Source organism: Electrona antarctica, assembly GCF_951216825.1.
Source record: "Electrona antarctica genome assembly, chromosome: 13".
Classification (NCBI taxonomy): Eukaryota; Metazoa; Chordata; class Actinopteri; order Myctophiformes; family Myctophidae; genus Electrona; species Electrona antarctica.
The window spans coordinates 44748693-44768140 of NC_136794.1; the positions used below are offsets into that span (position 1 = coordinate 44748693).

The following is a 19448-nucleotide window of genomic DNA, read 5'->3' on the forward strand; positions in this document are numbered from 1 at the left end:
ACATACATACATACATACATGTATTTTCAGTCAGCTTAACATTATTGTGCGTCTCTAAACGCATGCTTCAACAAGTTCAACGTTTTATTTTTCGCTGAGGAAAGTGCCCACGCAAAGTTTACGGACACTATATTCTTGGCATCTTTGACAGACAGGAATTCAAAATAATGCCGATGCATTTCTCCGTCATGTATGTTCCACCACTGTCTCTGATCTTTCTATCGTGGAACTGCTCAGCGCATCGGTCGCATATGCTACATCATAAAAGAACAGATCTAGATCTACAAGCTACAATGCATCTCTGTTGTTAGCTGTTGATAGCTTGTAGATCCTTATTATTTTCGCATGCAACAACTTGCTGCTCCGAGTAGCCTACATAAAAATTAACAAAAATTACGCTCATTTGTAACGAGTAACTCAGTGTGAAGTATAACATTACTTTTTTGGCAGAGTAATTTGTTATACTACTCGTTACTGGGAAAAGTAATAATATTACAGTAATATATTACTAGTAACTCGTTACTGCCCAACACTGCTCATAAGCGACATAATAATGTCTGGCAGTTAAAATGATTTGTGTTGTTTTGCTCAGTGATACAGTCATGGTCACATTGGTCAGAGACATTCCTGCTTACAGTCCAGAGGTTACAGCTAAAGACCTTCTCTTCGTGCAGGCATCCCATTTAGTAGGCCTACTGAGACCAAAAAAAAAAAAGTCTTCTAAATCTAAATCTAAATCTTCTAAATAGTTTTCTGAAAAACCTATGTTTCTATGTCAGTGGTGCTCAGCCTTTTTCATGTCAAGGACCCCCAGAATTATCTGTATTTGGCTGCGGACCCCGATCTGAAAAAACAATATTACAAGAACATTATATATATATATATATATTCAAAGATTTGTACCACATTTTCAAGATAAAAAAAAAATAGCAGATCTAGAAGTTTGTATAGCGCGGCACTCGGTGCTGCCTGATGTAAAAATCGACTCACTTCCTGACTTTCCTGCGTAATCAGAATACGAGTCAAATAGGACCCTGGCCAGACTGAGTAGCGAAGTGGGAAGAAATACGAACATGGATGGCATATCAGTCTGGATTCCAGGCTACTAATGATCCAACAATAGAGCACACATTGAACAAAACCGACAGTTCTCCTTATTTAACCAAACATGATTTTTGCGGGTAATAGTAATAAGCCTAACGCCCCTACACGCTTTGGCATCCACAGTAAACCTGTGCCTGTCTCTACACTCATCCTCAACATTCTTTCTTTATTTTTTATTTTTTTCATCTCACTCAGCACTCTCTTAATCTCTTCTTCAGCTGTTTCCTTGTTTCCTTGTGTGTGCGTGCGTGCGTGCGTGCGTGCGTGCGTGCGTGCGTGCGTGCGCGGCGCAGCTTGCCTGACAAATCTCCACTTCTGCTTTTTCTGTTAGGAATAATTATCACCTTCTCTCCAGCTGTTATTTTGATTTACTTCCTTTTCTAATCAGGGGACACTTCCCATTCTGTGGGTCTCTATCTCAGAGCTGAGTGTGTTTCTCCATGTTGTCTGGGTGTTAAAGGACCACTTCACCACTTTTCAGCCTACCTTCATATACTTGGCCCTCACCAATGTTCATGATAAAATAGCACCATTTTCTTCAGTTCAGGATCTCTCTCTCTCTCTCTCTCTCTCTCTCTCTCTCTCTCTCTCTCTCTCTCTCTCTCTCTCTCTCATATATATATAATCATGTTTAAGAAAACAGTATATGATGTCATTATATTAGAGAGGACCAATTATATGAAGATGGGTTGAAAAGTGGTCCTTTAGGGGAGTAGTCCACCCAAAAACATACTGATTTTATATCAATTACACACCCCATGAATCCTTGAATTCAGAGAGAGCGAGAGTGATAGGGAGGGGGGGGGGGGGGGGGGGGTATTGATTGATTGATTGAAATATTTATTAACAGTTTGCAGAATTACAGTATATTTCAAGCACAAACTCAATACAAAGAGTGTTAACTGTGAGTGGACGACCCAATTAAGCATCACACTTGTTTACAAGAGGGTCCACCATGTTCAATTCATCAAAACATTTAGAGACGTACAAATTGACACTTCTATATAGTCAAAGAACAGAACAGATCATGAATTCATCATGAAGGAGGTAAAAAGGGAAAAGAAACATATACAGTGAGGGGGAAAAGGGGGGGGGGGGGGGTCGATTCAGATTTTACGGGGGCCAGTTTCGAATTGCAGCCGTCCGTAGGTGCCCTTTGAGAGCGGTTTTGAAGGAGTCAAGGGATTCACATGTCTTAATGACTGTTGGTAGGGCGTTCCACATTTTGGTGGCATAGGAGCGAAAAGAATTTAGTCCCTTGTTTGTGCCGAGGGACGCAGTAAGTGGGCGGACACAGCAACTTCAGCTGGTAAATGTGGCACCGGCGTCACTTTCCCCACAATGTGAAACATTTTGTTTAGCAATAGGCCTATGCTAATTTATGTTAAGCAGCTAATTTGGGAGACGTATTTTTCTGTTAGGAATACTTATCACCTTCTCTCCAGCTGTTATTTTGATTTACTTCCTTTTCTAAATAGGGGACACTTCCCATTCTGTGGGTCTCTATCTCAGAGCTGAATATGTTTCTCCATGTTGTCTGGGTGTTAAAGGACCACTTCACCACTTTTCAGCCTACCTTCATATACTTGGCCCTCACCAATGTTCATTATAAAGTAGCACCATTATCTCTCTCTCTCTCTCTCTCTCTCTCTCTCTTTCTCTTATATAATCATGTTTAAGAAAATATCCTCCTACAGCATATGATGTCATTATATTAGAGAGGACCAATTATATGAAGATGGGTTGAAAAGTGGTCCTTTAGGGGAGTAGTCCACCCAAAAACATACTGATTTTATATCAATTACACACCCCATGAATCCTTGAATTCAGAGAGAGCGAGAGTGAGAGGGAGGGGGATGGGGGGGGGGGCTGTAAGTGGGCGGACGCAACAACTTCAGCTGGTAAATGTGGCACCGGCATCACTTTCCCCAACAATGTGAAACATTTATTTAGCAATAGGCCTATATGCTAATTTATGTTAAGCAGCTCATTTGGGAGACGTCTAAGTTGAGTAGCATAGCAGGCGCGTTTGTTTTATGTCGCCTGTCACACAACGTGAAAGTGTGCGCCTGTGCGCGTGCGTGCGTGCGTGCGTGCGCCTATGTGTCTATGCCATCAGCAGACAAAAGAGGCGCTACGAGGACTACACCAAAAGATGATACATCAAACCCACGTATAGCTTTGAAGCTCTCACCTATTATGCCGCGCATGCACAGCCATCTTGACAAATACACGACAACAATCAGCAAAGAAGGTCTGAGGGACTCCATGCCCAGCGACTCCAGAGGACATGCGTGCAGGCGGCATCCCCCCCCCCCCCCCCCCCCCCCAACGTCCTGTCCCCCCTTCCCCCACCCTGGAGCAAACGAGTGTCGTCATCCTACACGTTGTGTGGGTGCGTGGGTGCGTGCGTGCGTGTGTGGGTGCGTGGGTGCGTGCGTGCGTGCGTGCGTGCGTGCGTGCGTGCGTGCGTGCGTGCGTGCGTGCGTGCGTGCGTGCGTGCGTGCGTGCGTGCGTGCGTGCGTGCGTGCGTGCGTGCGTGCGTGCGTGCGTGCGTGCGTGCGTGCGTGCGTGCGTGCGTGCAATTTATATCCGTGCACCACCCTGTCTCTCTCTCACTTCCAGTACAATTTAAATGATGTTCAACACATACAGTAATTAACAACTATATGCCTCCACTCCTTCGACACATCAAGAGTTATTTATGCCGGGGGGCACGGCGGTGGCGCCTGCTGTAACTTCTTTATCGAGCTTTGTCGGCTTGTTATTTTTACATTCTGGCACGTACATGATTAGGGATGGAGCTCAATAACCGATACCCCAAAAAAGGTCAATTGCCTTCCGACACCGTTTTGTTCAGAATTTATTGTCTCCCATCTTTCCACAAAATAATAGAAAATGCTCGATAGTTAGTGGGCTCGATAAGAACCCAGCTGGATAAGCCTGATCGATAAGGTGCTCGTTATCAATATTTATTTTTATTTTTGTATTTACTGTTATATTGTATTGTTTGTGATATGGATCCTCCTGGGTCTGAAATAAAGATTGATTGATTGATTGATTGATTGATTGAATAAAAACGTACGAGCTCCATCCCTTGTCATGATCTTTGTGTTTTTAACCCATTTAGGCCTGACCTCAGAATTAAAAAAAAAAACTTCTAAATCCTCCAGTTTTCTGAAATAAATATTTTCACGATTTTTCAAAAATAGCAGACCTACAAGCTCGTAGCGCGCCACTCGGTGGCGCGCTATGAGCTTGTAGATCTGCTATTTTTCAATAGCTAAATTATAACATAATGTTTAAAACACCAAAAGGGGTTCCCGCCCACGTGACCCAGACAATCAGTTCAGTTGGCTGTTCATTGCAACGAGGAAGGAGGAAGTCAATCTTTTAGTTTACTCACTGTGTGTTTTTGTTGTCATTGCATCGCTTTGATTATGTTAATGGACTGCCGGTATCGTCGCATTATTATCAGTAAAGTCCATTTGAGAACGGTGTGAGGAAGCCTATAAGTGATGACTCGGAGTCTGATGATGACTGTCATGATCGATGTGTTAAAGGACCACTTCACCACTTTTCAACTTCTCTTCCTATAATTGGTCCTAACTAATGTTCTTGATAAAATACCACCATTTTTTCCTACTCAGTCTGTGTCTCATAGGAAGGCTGTGGGCAGTTCAGAAACCCGTCCACCAGTGACATCATCGATGGTGAATCCAAGCTAATAGAAACAGCAGGCTTTCTTTTCCTGAATAGTTGCAATGCAAAAGTTGAAGCCATCGTTCTCACGATAACAAAAATCTAAATATATTTTAAAACAAATCTTGTTTTAAAAAAAAAAATCTGCCTAATGATGATGTCACTGGTGGACGGGTGTCCGAACTGCCCAAAGCCCTCCTATGAGACACAGAGAGTAGGAAAAAAATGGTGGTGTTTTATCATGATTATTAGTGAGGACCAATTATATGAAGAGATGTTGAAAAGTGGTGAAGTGGTCCTTTAATAGCCTATATTTTATTCATTGTTTTCTACGGGAAGGGTTGCCTATTTATGTCTTAAATGATGAAATTGCCGACTGATGACAGTTAAAATAATCACCTGGGGAATAAAACGCAAGGGTGCAATAAATATGTCACATATTGCTTTACGCAGCACAACCCCCTCCCCCACCCTCTTTTCCCCCTCGCTGTATATGTTTCTTTTCCCTTTTTTACCTCCATGAATTCCTGTTTTTTATATAGAAGTGTATATTTGTACGACTCTAAATGTTCTGATGAATTGAACATGGTGGACCCTGTTGTAAACAAGTGTAATGCTTTATCAGTGTGTCGTCCACAGTAACAGCCTTTGTATTGAGTTGTGCTTTCATGTGAAATGTATCCATTCTGAAAACTGTTAATAAATACTTCAATCAATCAATCAATCAATCAATCAATCAATCAATCAAGTTGTAACGTAGTCTACACAATAGCCTATGAAGTGAATAGGCTATTATTTAATGGTTAGCACTGCAAAGACAATGATCTGAAAAATGATTGAAAATCTAGGTGTGCCCATCGCGGAGCGCACACGAATACATTTTGTTAGCCAAGACCACTGACATATTATTACTAAGGTATATCTCGTTCATTTCTTAAGCGATTTTTCAAATTCAAAATTCACTATAATCCTTGGAAACTCTACTTTCAATTGCTGTTCTCAGTCATGACTGTATTGTCCCACAATACGCACAGTCAGCATGGACAGCCCTGCATGCGTTCTCTTACGTCTCCCCTATAACGAGAGAGAGAGAGAGAGAGAGAGAGAGAGAGAGAGAGAGAGAGAGAGAGACTAAATCCTGTAAGTCAATCTCTCGTTCCGCAACTTTCATGTATAATTTTAGGATGATGAAATGCCTATTTATTGTATGTGCATTGTGCACCCTAGCACTCTCTCACTCCGACCTACCAGTGAAGACTGACTGATGCAACTCGCATCATTGAGTATAGTGGATTGAAATATGTATTAATGCTTTTATCTCACGTCAATTTTAGCATTGTATACTCTTATACATATAGCATCTGTCATTCAGATGCTAATCAACGTTATGGTAGGCTACAGTAGGTTAGGTTCAACAAAGTCGTGGCTCTAACTGGAGTCGATCCCGTTCTGCCCAGTTCAGCCAATGCTTGTGGTTTTCTGTGATTGGCCAAGCGTTGTTTTTGTAGCCTCGGAACCTCGACAAATGGGTGATACCCCTTGGTGCAGTCGGTAGTGCTGTCCCCTCACAGCTAGAAGTTCCTGGGTTCGATTCTCGTTGGGGACGCTGTGTGTGCTGGGGGGGCGTGTTCTCTCCTCCGCGTCATCAGCGCCCATACCCGAGGCGGGGTTGACGAAAGCACCTTGTTGGCGAAATGGCCTTTCTGTGTAGAGTTTGCATGTTCTCCCCGTGTCCCCTAGGTCAGGGGTTCCTGTGTCCCCTAGGTCAGGGGCTCTCCCTGTGTCCCCTAGGTCAGGGGTTCCCGTGTCCCCTAGGTCAGGGGTCCCCGTGTCCCCTAGGTCAGGGGTCCCCGTGTCCCCTAGGTCAGGGGTTCCCGTGTCCCCTAGGTCAGGGGTTCCCGTGTCCCCTAGGTCAGGGGTTCCCGTGTCCCCTAGGTCAGGGGTTCCCGTGTCCCCTAGGTCACTAGGTCAGGGGTCCCCGTGTCCCCTAGGTCAGAGGTTCCCGTGTCCCCTAGGTCAGGGGTCCCCGTGTCCCCTAGGTCAGGGGTTCCCGTGTCCCCTAGGTCAGGGGTTCCCGTGTCCCCTAGGTCAGGGGTCCCCGTGTCCCCTAGGTCAGGGGTCCCCGTGTCCCCTAGGTCAGGGGTCCCTGTGTCCCCTAGGTCAGGGGTTCCCGTGTCCCCTAGGTCAGTGGTTCCCGTGTCCCCTAGGTCACTAGGTCAGGGGTCCCCGTGTCCCCTAGGTCACTAGGTCAGGGGTCCCCGTGTCCCCTAGGTCAGAGGTTCCCGTGTCCCCTAGGTCAGGGGTCCCCGTGTCCCCTAGGTCAGGGGTTCCCGTGTCCCCTAGCTCAGGGGTCCCCGTGTCCCCTAGGTCAGGGGTTCCCGTGTCCCCTAGGTCAGGGGTTCCCGTGTCCCCTAGGTCAGGGGTCCCTGTGTCCCCTAGAGGTCAGGGGTTCTCCCTGTGTCCCCTAGGTCAGGGGTTCTCCCTGTGTCCCCTAGGTCAGGGGTTCTCCCCGTGTCCCCTAGGTCAGGGGTTCTCCCTGTGTCCCCTAGGTCAGGGGTTCTCCCTGTGTCCCCTAGGTCAGGGGTTCTCCCCGTGTCCCCTAGGTCAGGGGTTCTCCCTGTGTCCCCTAGGTCAGGGGTTCTCCCCGTGTCCCCTAGGTCAGGGGTTCTCCCTGTGTCCCCTAGGTCAGGGGTCCCTGTGTCCCCTAGGTCAGGGGTCCCTGTGTCCCCTAGGTCAGGGGTTCTCCCCGTGTCCCCTAGGTCAGGGGTTCCCGTGTCCCCTAGGTCAGGGGTTCCCGTGTCCCCTAGGTCAGGGGTTCCCGTGTCCCCTAGGTCAGGGGTTCCCGTGTCCCCTAGGTCACTAGGTCAGGGGTCCCCGTGTCCCCTAGGTCAGGGGTTCCCGTGTCCCCTAGGTCAGGGGTTCCCGTGTCCCCTAGGTCACTAGGTCAGGGGTTCCCGTGTCCCCTAGGTCAGGGGTCCCCGTGTCCCCTAGGTCAGGGGTTCCCGTGTCCCCTAGGTCAGGGGTTCCCGTGTCCCCTAGGTCAGGGGTTCCCGTGTCCCCTAGGTCAGGGGTTCTCCCCGTGTCCCCTAGGTCAGGGGTTCCCGTGTCCCCTAGGTCAGGGGTTCTCCCCGTGTCCCCTAGGTCAGGGGTCCCTGTGTCCCCTAGGTCAGGGGTCCCCGTGTCCCCTAGAGGTCAGGGGTTCTCCCCGTGTCCCCTAGGTCAGGGGTTCTCCCCGTGTCCCCTAGGTCAGGGGTTCCCGTGTCCCCTAGGTCAGGGGTTCTCCCCGTGTCCCCTAGGTCAGGGGTCCCTGTGTCCCCTAGGTCAGGGGTCCCCGTGTCCCCTAGAGGTCAGGGGTTCTCCCCGTGTCCCCTAGGTCAGGGGTCCCCGTGTCCCCTAGGTCAGGGGTTCCCGTGTCCCCTAGGTCAGGGGTCCCTGTGTCCCCTAGGTCAGGGGTTCTCCCCGTGTCCCCTAGGTCAGGGGTCCCCGTGTCCCCTAGAGGTCAGGGGTCCCTGTGTCCCCTAGGTCAGGGGTTCTCCCCGTGTCCCCTAGGTCAGGGGTCCCCGTGTCCCCTAGGTCAGGGGTTCTCCCCGTGTCCCCTAGGTCAGGGGTCCCCGTGTCCCCTATAGGTCAGGGGTTCTCCCCGTGTCCCCTAGGTCAGGGGTTCCCGTGTCCCCTATAGGTCAGGGGTTCTCCCCGTGTCCCCTAGGTCAGGGGTCCCCGTGTCCCCTAGAGGTCAGGGGTTCCCAACCACTGGTACTAGTACCTCTGGTGGTACTCGAGCCCCCCTCTGGTGGTACTGGAGTTGCCCAAAAAAGGCAAGACGTCTTATTCTGATCCACTGGAAAAGAAACATACCCTCACATTCACGTTGGATCTCTGATATCTCTGTATAGGCCTACTGATTGTATAGGAGTTTTTTTTCTTCTTGCGTGTATGTTGTGTGTTGTCGGTTTTTTGTATTTGTTAAAAAATCTAATAAACAGAACGTTAAAAAAAACACAGTTGTGCGTCAGAGCAGCAGTAAAATTGGCTCAGGAATGGAACATAGAACATAAATTGCATTTTCTTCTGAAATGAGCATGACAGCACAACTAGCCATTAACAGAAGATTTGAGAAGTGATTAATCCCATTAGAACAATTATCAGTTGTGGGTCAGAGCAGCAGCACAATTGGCTTAGGAATGGAACAAAAACAATTCAAAGAATAAATTACATTTTCCTCCTGTGTTAATAATAGATAAGATTGCGTAGATGGGGCAGGTCTACGCTCCTGTATTTTAACATCAGTTATTATGGTGGTACTTGGAGTGCCAGATATTTTCTGTGGTGGTACTTGGTATAAAAAGGTTAAAAACCCCCACCCTAGGTAGTAGGTACCCTCACAAAAAACATGCCGTAATCCTGCATGGTCTCTAAACTACCTCCCCCTGGCCAACCGGGGCGCCTGATGGAGGGGAAAAGGAACTGGTCGGAATAACGTGTTCCTTCCATGCGCTACGTCCGGCTGGGGAAACTCTCCCCTGTCTGGTGAATTGAACTTCTGAAGAGAAGCAGCCTCATGCATAGAAGGAAGCATGAGGTCAGTACGTTGCTCTCCCCAGGTTGGCAGAGGGAATGTAAGCGCCCAGGATTACATTAGATAATAGACACTGGGTGAAAAAATGGGTTGCAAAATTGTGGGATAAAAATCTACAAAAAAATAAATAATAATATATAGTTATCTATGGCCTAATCTGACTGCCAAAAGCTGTCAGGCAACACGCGGCATCATCATCTTCTTCATGCAGTTTCTGCAGGCTCCTCCTCTTCCTCCTCCTCCTCCTCCTCCTCATCGCCCTCTTCAGCATCAGCGTCTTGTTCCTGGTTTGTTTCCGTCCTCCTCTTTTGGCTTCAGGTCATGTTGTTCCTGCTTCATCTTCCTCCCTGGTTCCTTCGTGTCGTCCCACGTCTCCTTCATCCCCCCCAAAAAATTACACACTCCCCGAAGCCTTCAATTCATGGAGATTCTTTGTTTTAGTTTTTTTGTAGCATTCCTGAGCCAATGATTTCATAACTAGGAGACTCAATGGTGACTCAGCGGCCCCTTTTCCATAAGGGTTGAACCGGCCTGGTTCTTATAGTCCATGACTATAGCTCCAAAATTGGAACGTTAATTACGAATTGAGTGGGCAAAACCATACCGTACCGTACCTACAGTATATTTCATTGTTTGTAGGATCAATATAAGTAAATTAATGTATCATAACCCTTCCACAGGAGTAGCTTTTTCATATTTACCACGCATTTTGTTATTTTCACGTACAGTATATGCATGAGGTGAATCGGTAAAAATGTAGTTATCACCATGAAACTTCCCCAGTTGATTGCTTTTCTGAAATTGTACATTTAAATACGCAAATTAGGCATTATCTAGGAAAGTATGCAAAAACAGAAAATATGAAAAAGCTACTATACTGTGGAAGAGTTATTGTATATTAATTTACTTATATATTGACCCTATAAACAATTTATTTTATAGATATGGTTTTGCCACTCAATTCATATTTGTTTTTAATTAAATAATTAAACGGAGAGTACACCCGCTCATCAAATCATTGACTCAGGAATGCGACAAAAACAAAAAGAATCTCCATGAAGTCAAGGCATGGTGGCGTGTGTATGATAGAAAATAAGTAGTTTCTGGGGAGAATTACTCCTTGAAAGGGATATTGCTCTTAAAATGTCTCCATCTCAGTAGTATAATTATGCTTATTTTGTAACTGGAATCAGTCAAATGTAATCTAGCTCACAGAGACCTTAGACATTTCTCTCAGGATATTAAACGTGTACCTCCCGGCAGAAATGTGCCTTCATCGTCTCCATCTCTCAAACACAGTGTCAGGATCAGCTTGTAAGCTCATGACACCAAAGACTCTTTGTTTCACCACTCGACTCGAGTTGTTTCGGGAAATACCTGAAGAGGAATTCTGAGGTTTTTGGGGGTATAATAATCTCATCATAAATCTTTTTAAATCTCTCTCCAAATGAAGACAGCATACTGGTCCTATGACTAAAACATCTGCAATCTTTGCATGTGTGAGTACTATCTGCATATCTACATGTCTTGAGAACCGATTGATCCATCGGTTCCAAACTCGATCGGTCGCTGAGGATCGGAGGCAGTGCCGAGCCCGCTGCGAAGTTGGTCGGATGATCGCGGATCACCAAAAGTATCTATAAATCCGCAAATCCCCATATATGGAGATCCCCTATGTTATCAATATGAGGTCATACATTGGCCTCCAATTACCCTGCTAATGAATACTGCACTAAAGTACCCACTAAAGTAAATTTCTGATGAGTATACTACGTATACCGCTAAGGTTTTGTACTATACCACTGGTCTAAATCAGTGGTCCTTGCTGGGGTTCCAGGTGACCCCCAGCTAAATGATGGAGAGTTGGTAACCAAATGGACCCTTATAGATCTTTAATTCTTGAGTAGCCTGGGCAGCATTCCTTTTTGGGTTTTTGATCTGGTCGGGAGCGGATGATATCGCTACGACATGTTGTAGTATTGTTTTGTAGTCATCATCAGTCATCCGGAACTTCCTTTCCCCTCAAACCGATTTTTCTCAATAAAAGCTGCAGGCTACGAGAGCTTTTATTGTTATCTTTCCGGTTTGAGGGAAAAGGAAGTTCCGGATGATTCTTCCTGCCTGATGACTACAAAACAATGACTACAACATGACATAGCGATATCATCCTGATGACTACAAAACAATGACTACAACATGACATAGCGATATCATCCGTTCCAGACCGGTTCACAATTTTGTAACACAGACCAGGCTTTCCTCCGAGGTGGAAAGCCTGGTGACGAAAGGTTAACTCTTGAGGGAGTATAAGTAAAACCAAATGGACCCGTACGGGACGGGTCCATTTGGTTTTACTTTACGCCCTCAAGAGTTAAATTATTGTTAAACATCTGAATGACTTAATTTACAAGAAGTCTACACAACTATAGAGAATGTAGAAGAATTGCTATTTTGATCAACGTTTGCCATCGATACAGCATGGAATTGTGGACAAACACAAAACATTAGTTTTGGGTCTGAGAGACTAAACCTCATCAAATGGAAGTCATGCAGAATAAATAGTGGGCCCTGGCAGGGACAAATGACCCATTGGGCCAGTGGGGCCGTGGCCCAGGGGCCCTTCGGGGAAATTGGACCGTGAGGTACTAGGTTTGACGCCCTGAAAAGGCCCTTCATTGGCTGTTAATTTTGTTAAACTTAGGTTAAAAAGATGATAAAAACACGGAAAAACACGATGTCACGCGCACGTGCGCTATGGGGGCCCTGCAAATATTACCGGCCCAGGGGCCCTCGTAGGGGTTAATCCGTCCCTGGGCCCTGGTATCAAAATGGTTGAAAACCACCAGCGGTCTAATTAAACCCTTTTGTGTTCAGCAGTACAACAACATGTCAGTGGAGTGAATCCTTGGTTGTTCACCAAAGGGGCAGTGGGAGAGTTCCCTTTGTGTTCAGCAGTATAACAACATGTCAGTGGAGTGAACCCTTGGTTGTTCAGCAGTACAACAACATGTCAGTGGAGTGAATCCTTGGTTGTTCAGCAGTACAACAACATGTCAGTGGAGTGAATCCTTGGTTGTTCAGCAGTACAACAACATGTCAGTGGAGTGAACCCTTGGTTGTTCACCAAAGGGGCAGCGGGAGAGTTCCCTTTGCGTTTCGCCGTGCGTTTCTTTTCCGCTCCATTAGCTGCTGCCAGCACTGAAACCTCACAGGGACGCATATGTGCCAGTCCTTGAGCCGAAGAAACGGCACACACCACGCCACGCCATGCACGCACACCACGCACACTCACACGCACACCACGCAGCACCTGTCAGCACCATATACTTCACTGCTTGCAATCAGCAAGCTCAGCCACTGTCTGTCACTGACAGCTTGACATGCACTGTGTGTGAGTGTGAGTGTGAGTGTGTGTGTGTGTGTGTGTGTGTGTGTGTGTGTGTGCTCGCGCGTGTGTGTGTGCGTGCGTGCGTGCGCGTTTTAAATATGGCCTCCCTCCGTCTCTCCGACAGAGAGAGAGACAAAGAGAGTGAGAGAGTCAAGGCTGCACCGTAAAATCCTCAGTGATAATTTTAGTTAATTTTAGTCTCATTGAGGAGTTTAGTGTGCAGGACAGCTAGGGGCTCTATTTTCGTCCATGCTAAACCACTTATCCCTAAACTACTTTGCCTTTTTTTTTTTTTTTACTATTTTGAAAAACATTTTTGAATAGTTAAACACATTCCCTGCCGGCATGTTCTTGGGCACCTCTGTAAAACTTGCCATGCGAAAACTACAAAAAAACTACAAATTCAGGACCCCGTGACGCGGCTGTTGAACCGGAAGTAATGGTCGATGTTATACAGCGGGGTCGATCTAGCATGGAACTAGCATGGAGGACGCTAACCTGCTAACCGGAGCAACGCGCAAGGTTTTTATTGACATCCTAAGATCATACCACCAAAATCTGAGCTTCAATTCTGAGCTAAACTTCGCTAAAGATCATTACGGGACTCTATGGAGCGCGGATGATCGTTATGCAACTGTTTTTGTTCTCTCTCGTCCGTTCCAAGATGGATGCCGTTTCAGGTGATACACGCTGTATCCAAGAGGCCTGCCGTAAACGCACGCCGTAAAACGTATGTTTACGACATTGGCACAAAAGTGTAAACCGTATATACAATTATGGCTCAAAATGTGTTAAAATAGCCAATCTACATCGACACGTTGTGAGCTTGTAGATTGGCTATTTTAACTATTCAAAATGTTAGCATGGACGAAACTAGAGCCCTTATAGATAGTGTACAAGGTGGGTGCAGTACTTAGTTTAGACAGTTTTTGGTTTAGACTAGTCATTGGTTAACTACAAACCCTCACCCTAAAACCTCCCACGGGGCAGCACACCTAAACCTAACCATAACGCATGTCTAACCAATGACTAGTCTAAACTAAGTATGCACCCCGTACAAGGTGACATGGTCGTAGGGAAGGAGATAAAGATAAGTGCACAAGGAGACACAGTTATGGAAGGAAAGGAGACAGAGATAGCGTAAAAGGTGACAAGGCAGTAGGGAAGGAGAGAGTCCATGCAGGCTAGTGTCTGGACGCTGCGTACAGGAGACATGTCAAGGTCACTAATCGTCACCCTCTAAAAGCATGTAGCTGCCAAGCAGCTACTTATAAAGAGGTTACAGCTTCAATATTCATAATGGACAACAGAGTGCGCTTTGGCAACGCTCCGAGCCAACGAACTTGAACAGATGTCTTGTTCTAACGACCCTGTGACGGTTCGAAATTAACCCACGCGCATGCACCCTAGCACACACACACACACACACACACACACACACACACACACACACACACACACACACACACACACACACACACACACACACACACACACACACACACACACACACACACACACACACACACACACACACACTTTTCAGATGGGGGTCCACGGCCAAATACAACTAATTATGGGGGTCCTTGACATGAAAAACGTTGAGCACCACTGACATAGACACATAGGTTTCCAGACAGACAGACAGACAGACAGACAGACAGACAGGCCGGCAAAAACACATAAACGCTTTGCTGACGCTGCAAATGACCATCCACCATGCTGTTTAAAAACCAGGAAGAGACACCCGGACTACAGGCGTCTTCTTGCCGCTTCTTGGCGCATATATATGTGCCCGCGCCCTGTGTAGGACAGGTGGTTTAGGCCTAAGGTACATGTAGGTATGCTGGTTCTTACCTGAGGGGTTGAGTAGTCTCCAGGTGATGGTAGGATCTGGTCTGGTCTTACCTGAGGGGTTGAGTAGTCTCCAGGTGATGGTAGGATCTGGTCTGGTCTTACCTGAGGGGTTGAGTAGTCTCCAGGTGATGGTAGGATCTGGTCTGGTCTTACCTGAGGGGTTGAGTAGTCTCCAGGTGATGGTAGGATCTGGTCTGGTCTTACCTGAGGGGTTGAGTAGTCTCCAGGTGATGGTAGGATCTGGTCTGGTCTTACCTGAGGGGTTGAGTAGTCTCCAGGTGATGGTAGGATCTGGTCTGGTCTTACCTGAGGGGTTGAGTAGTCTCCAGGTGATGGTAGGATCTGGTCTGGTCTTACCTGAGGGGTTGAGTAGTCTCCAGGTGATGGTAGGATCTGGTCTGGTCTTACCTGAGGGGTTGAGTAGTCTCCAGGTGATGGTAGGATCTGGTCTGGTCTTACCTGAGGGGTTGAGTAGTCTCCAGGTGATGGTAGGATCTGGTCTGGTCTTACCTGAGGGGTTGAGTAGTCTCCAGGTGATGGTAGGATCTGGTCTGGTCTTACCTGAGGGGTTGAGTAGTCTCCAGGTGATGGTAGGATCTGGTCTGGTCTTACCTGAGGGGTTGAGTAGTCTCCAGGTGATGGTAGGATCTGGTCTGGTCTTACCTGAGGGGTTGAGTAGTCTCCAGGTGATGGTAGGATCTGGTCTGGTCTTACCTGAGGGGTTGAGTAGTCTCCAGGTGATGGTAGGATCTGGTCTGGTTCTTACCTGAGGGGTTGAGTAGTCTCCAGGTGATGGTAGGATCTGGTCTGGTCTTACCTGAGGGGTTGAGTAGTCTCCAGGTGATGGTAGGATCTGGTCTGGTCTTACCTGAGGGGTTGAGTAGTCTCCAGGTGATGGTAGGATCTGGTCTGGTCTTACCTGAGGGGTTGAGTAGTCTCCAGGTGATGGTAGGATCTGGTCTGGTTCTTACCTGAGGGGTTGAGTAGTCTCCAGGTGATGGTAGGATCTGGTCTGGTCTTACCTGAGGGGTTGAGTAGTCTCCAGGTGATGGTAGGATCTGGTCTGGTCTTACCTGAGGGGTTGAGTAGTCTCCAGGTGATGGTAGGATCTGGTCTACCACTGGCCAGACAGCTGAGCGTCACATTACTGCCCTCGTTCACATTGATGTCTTCTGACACTTTGTAGATGTTGGCTGGAACTACAGAAGGAGGAGCAGTAGATGTAGAAGAAGAAGAAGAAGAAGAAGAGATCAATCAATACAAAAATCACACCCGTGTGAAGTGAGGGGCGCTCTTATCATCATACATCATCGTGATGCAACATGTCGATTTGCTCAGACACATATGATGTAAATTCTCCTTTCATTGTCAATGGCAAATGTGACACGAGCTATAGCAAAAAGCTGTATATAGGAGGGGCTAGTGCCCAACAGATGATCTACACGCAGCATACCTGCTCATGTCACGGCAATACATTAATAATCTTTGGTCTGAGACTGTCTGACAGTGGCGTGCACAGACATTTTGTGGGGCAGGTGCTCAAGTGAAAAAAGGGCAGCTTGTGCGGCGCGTGGAACCGCTGGCTGCCTATAATAGTGTGTGAAAGTTATATATTTGGGGGTGTTCTGTCCTCACAAACGTTGTCCCCATGGACATAATTATATTCAGCTAGACAGACAGCTAAACACACTCCTAATCAAGCTCCAAAGAACAGGCCAGTGAGTTGTATTTAGTAGCTTTACTCAGGAGAAAGTGTGAAACTGCAATGACAAAATGACTGGAACACAAACAAATGAGAATAATATTCAACATTATTAAAAAAAATGGAAATTATACTATGCATTGCATCACAAAAGAGGCCTAATTACAGTAGCTGTACAGTGAATTTAAGTCTACAACTTAGCATGCTCTGTAGGCATGACTGCAGGCAGGCAGGCAGGCCAATAGGCGGCAGGCCACCAGGAAAGGTCTGGGCGTGCTGCCATTCTGCCAGTGCCATCATGATAATTTCACTGTACCTGTATCAGTGAGGGACAAATAAACCCTATACAAAGGGTTGTTGTAGTTGTCTGTTGGTTTGTATCATTTATGTTGTTCTGTAAAAGTGGTGGTATTAGGGCTTTGTGTGTGCCTCGATGGAAATGAAAATGAAATGAAATGATTACTATATTTACCCAGGGTATCTGGGCTAAGCTCAAGAACTTGTTTCCAGCCAGGCCCTGCTCATAGAACATTTCATCGTAGTGGTTCAATGCCTTGTTCAAGGGCACTTCAGCGGTGGTAATTTTAACGTGTCGGACCGCTGATTCGAACTGGCTCCGCAATCCGTTCGGCCACCGCTGCCACAAATGGAGCGGGCGGTAGAGTTTCTGCTATCTGCGTGCTGGTTGTGGTGGGCCGGTCTGGGCCAAATTCACGCGAAAATGACCAGGTCGATTTTTTTGTCCCAGTCCAGCCCTGCATGACGGCATAGCAGTTAGCATATTAACCAAACATAGTAGGCCTACATTTCACACAAGAATGACGCACATATTACCTATCAAACAAATGCACACGTCTATGCTAAAATACAACTTACAGACGATATACCATGTGTAAAACCATGAAGCCATGTGTAAAACCATGAAGCCATGTGTAAAACCATGAAGGATAGCATGAGGAGCACAGCAGCAACATGCAGCTGCCTCAGGCAAGATCTGGAGATGAACAAGAGAAGCACTTCCTGCTTGTGAGCTTATCAACAATAGAACTGAGTAGCACTTCCTGTTCTATCAAAATAAAATGCACGAGTGTAAATAAAGAAAAATACAGAACAGCCACCAGGGGGTGTCCAAGGTAATGCAAACAAATACAATTCAAATCTGGTTACATAACAGGGGGCATAAATAATGTATTAGTAAATCTAACTTTCAAAACAGCACATTGCTGTCCAGAGTTCAAAAGGGCATATGGTGCTCTAGCACCACCTAGTGTCTATCTGTGCACGCCCATGCCGTCTGAGGCAGCGCCGTTTAGATGAAAGAGTTGTGACAACTCCGTTCACTGTTCATTCTTGGGGCTGCATGGGTCATGTGACCACTGCATGGGTCATGTGACCACTGCATGGGTCATGTGACCACTGTGCGGTTGTCTGCACTCTGTCGCTCTAAACAGATCTGGTCTGAGAGACTGCAATGAGCACTGCCTGATGGCGGCGCCTTGTGTTATAGATTATCAAGCTACTATCGTGTTTCTACAACGATACCTACGTGGATTTTATTGTTTATAACATGCAAAATAATCGTGTCCGTGGATTATTGTTTTACCGCAGTTTTTCATTAATGTGGATTATTATTACTGTACATTATTGCTGAGTACCTGGTTCACTTCACTAGTTTCAGTGTCTGAATATTCATTGCATCCCTACTATGGACATTAGTTAAAGGAGTATCCTCTAGGCCTAGTTCACTCAAAAAATGACATATCCCAGATTCCCAGGAATAAAGCCTTCTGAATTCATGGAGGGTCAGGGTCTTCACCACATAGTCCACAATAAGGTAAATAAGGTAACTGACACACACACACACACACACACACACACACACACACACACACACACACACACACACACACACACACACACACACACACACACACACACACACACACACACACACACACACACACACACACACACACGGATGACGTCGGGACGATGCTTTCTCCTGGCTACAACCACAGCTGTCATGATCAGTTTTAAAGTCTGTGCGTGATTAGATACCTCTTATAAATGAGCTTCAGTTCCTACCAACTCTCTGAAGAAGACGCTAATCATTTTCACTCTAACTGTGTGTATATTAGCTACAAATACTGTAGCACTGGAGCAGTCAGGTGGTATCGTCTTGGCAGTGCAGTTACAGTAGGTCCATTTCAGTTATTTTGTGTTCATTGTAGCTGCAAAAGCCACCAAGTCCTGTTGTAAAGCCACCAAGTCCTGTTGTAAAGCCACCAAGTCCTGTTGTAAAGCCACCAAGTCCTGTTGTAAAGCCACCAAGTCCTGTTGTAAAGCCGCCAAGTCCTGTTGTAAAGCCGCCAAGTCCTGTTGTAAAGCCGCCAAGTCCTGTTGTAAATCCGCCAAGTCCTGTTGTAAAGCCGCCAAGTCCTGTTGTAAAGCCACCAAGTCCTGTTGTAAAGCCGCCAAGTCCTGTTGTAAAGCCGCCAAGTCCTGTTGTAAAGCCGCCAAGTCCTGTTGTAAAGCCACCAAGTCCTGTTGTAAAGCCACCAAGTCCTGTTGTAAAGCCACCAAGTCCTGTTGTAAAGCCACCAAGTCCTGTTGTAAAGCCACCAAGTCCTGTTGTAAAGCCACCAAGTCTTGTTGTAAAGCCTCCAAGTCCTGTTGTAAAGCCACCAAGTCCTGTTGTAAAGCCACCAAGTCCTGTTGTAAAGCCGCCAAGTCCTGTTGTAAAGCCGCCAAGTCCTGTTGTAAAGCCGCCAAGTCCTGTTGTAAAGCCACCAAGTCCTGTTGTAAAGCCACCAAGTCCTGTTGTAAAGCCACCAAGTCCTGTTGTAAAGCCACCAAGTCCTGTTGTAAAGCCACCAAGTCCTGTTGTAAAGCCACCAAGTCCTGTTGTAAAGTCACCAAGTCCTGTTGTAAAGCCACCAAGTCCTGTTGTAAAGCCACCAAGTCCTGTTGTAAAGCCGCCAAGTCCTGTTGTAAAGCCACCAAGTCCTGTTGTAAAGCCACCAAGTCCTGTTGTAAAGCCACCACGTCCTGTTGTAAACCAAGTCCTGTTGTAAAGCCACCAAGTCCTGTTGTAAAGCCGCCAAGTCCTGTTGTAAAGC

The 19448-nt window shown here is 46.6% G+C and overlaps 1 protein-coding gene across 2 annotated transcripts in view; it reads right to left on the reverse strand.

Annotated features, from left to right (window-relative positions):
- LOC306935841 (limbic system-associated membrane protein-like) overlaps positions 1-19448 on the reverse strand; it is a 669232-nt gene that overhangs the window by 29050 nt on the left and 620734 nt on the right. For both annotated transcript variants that reach the window (XM_079519104.1, XM_079519103.1), the window contains one exon: positions 15701-15826. In XM_079519104.1, coding sequence (XP_079375230.1) covers positions 15701-15826 — 126 coding nt within the window. The remainder of the gene's footprint in view (positions 1-15700; positions 15827-19448) is intronic.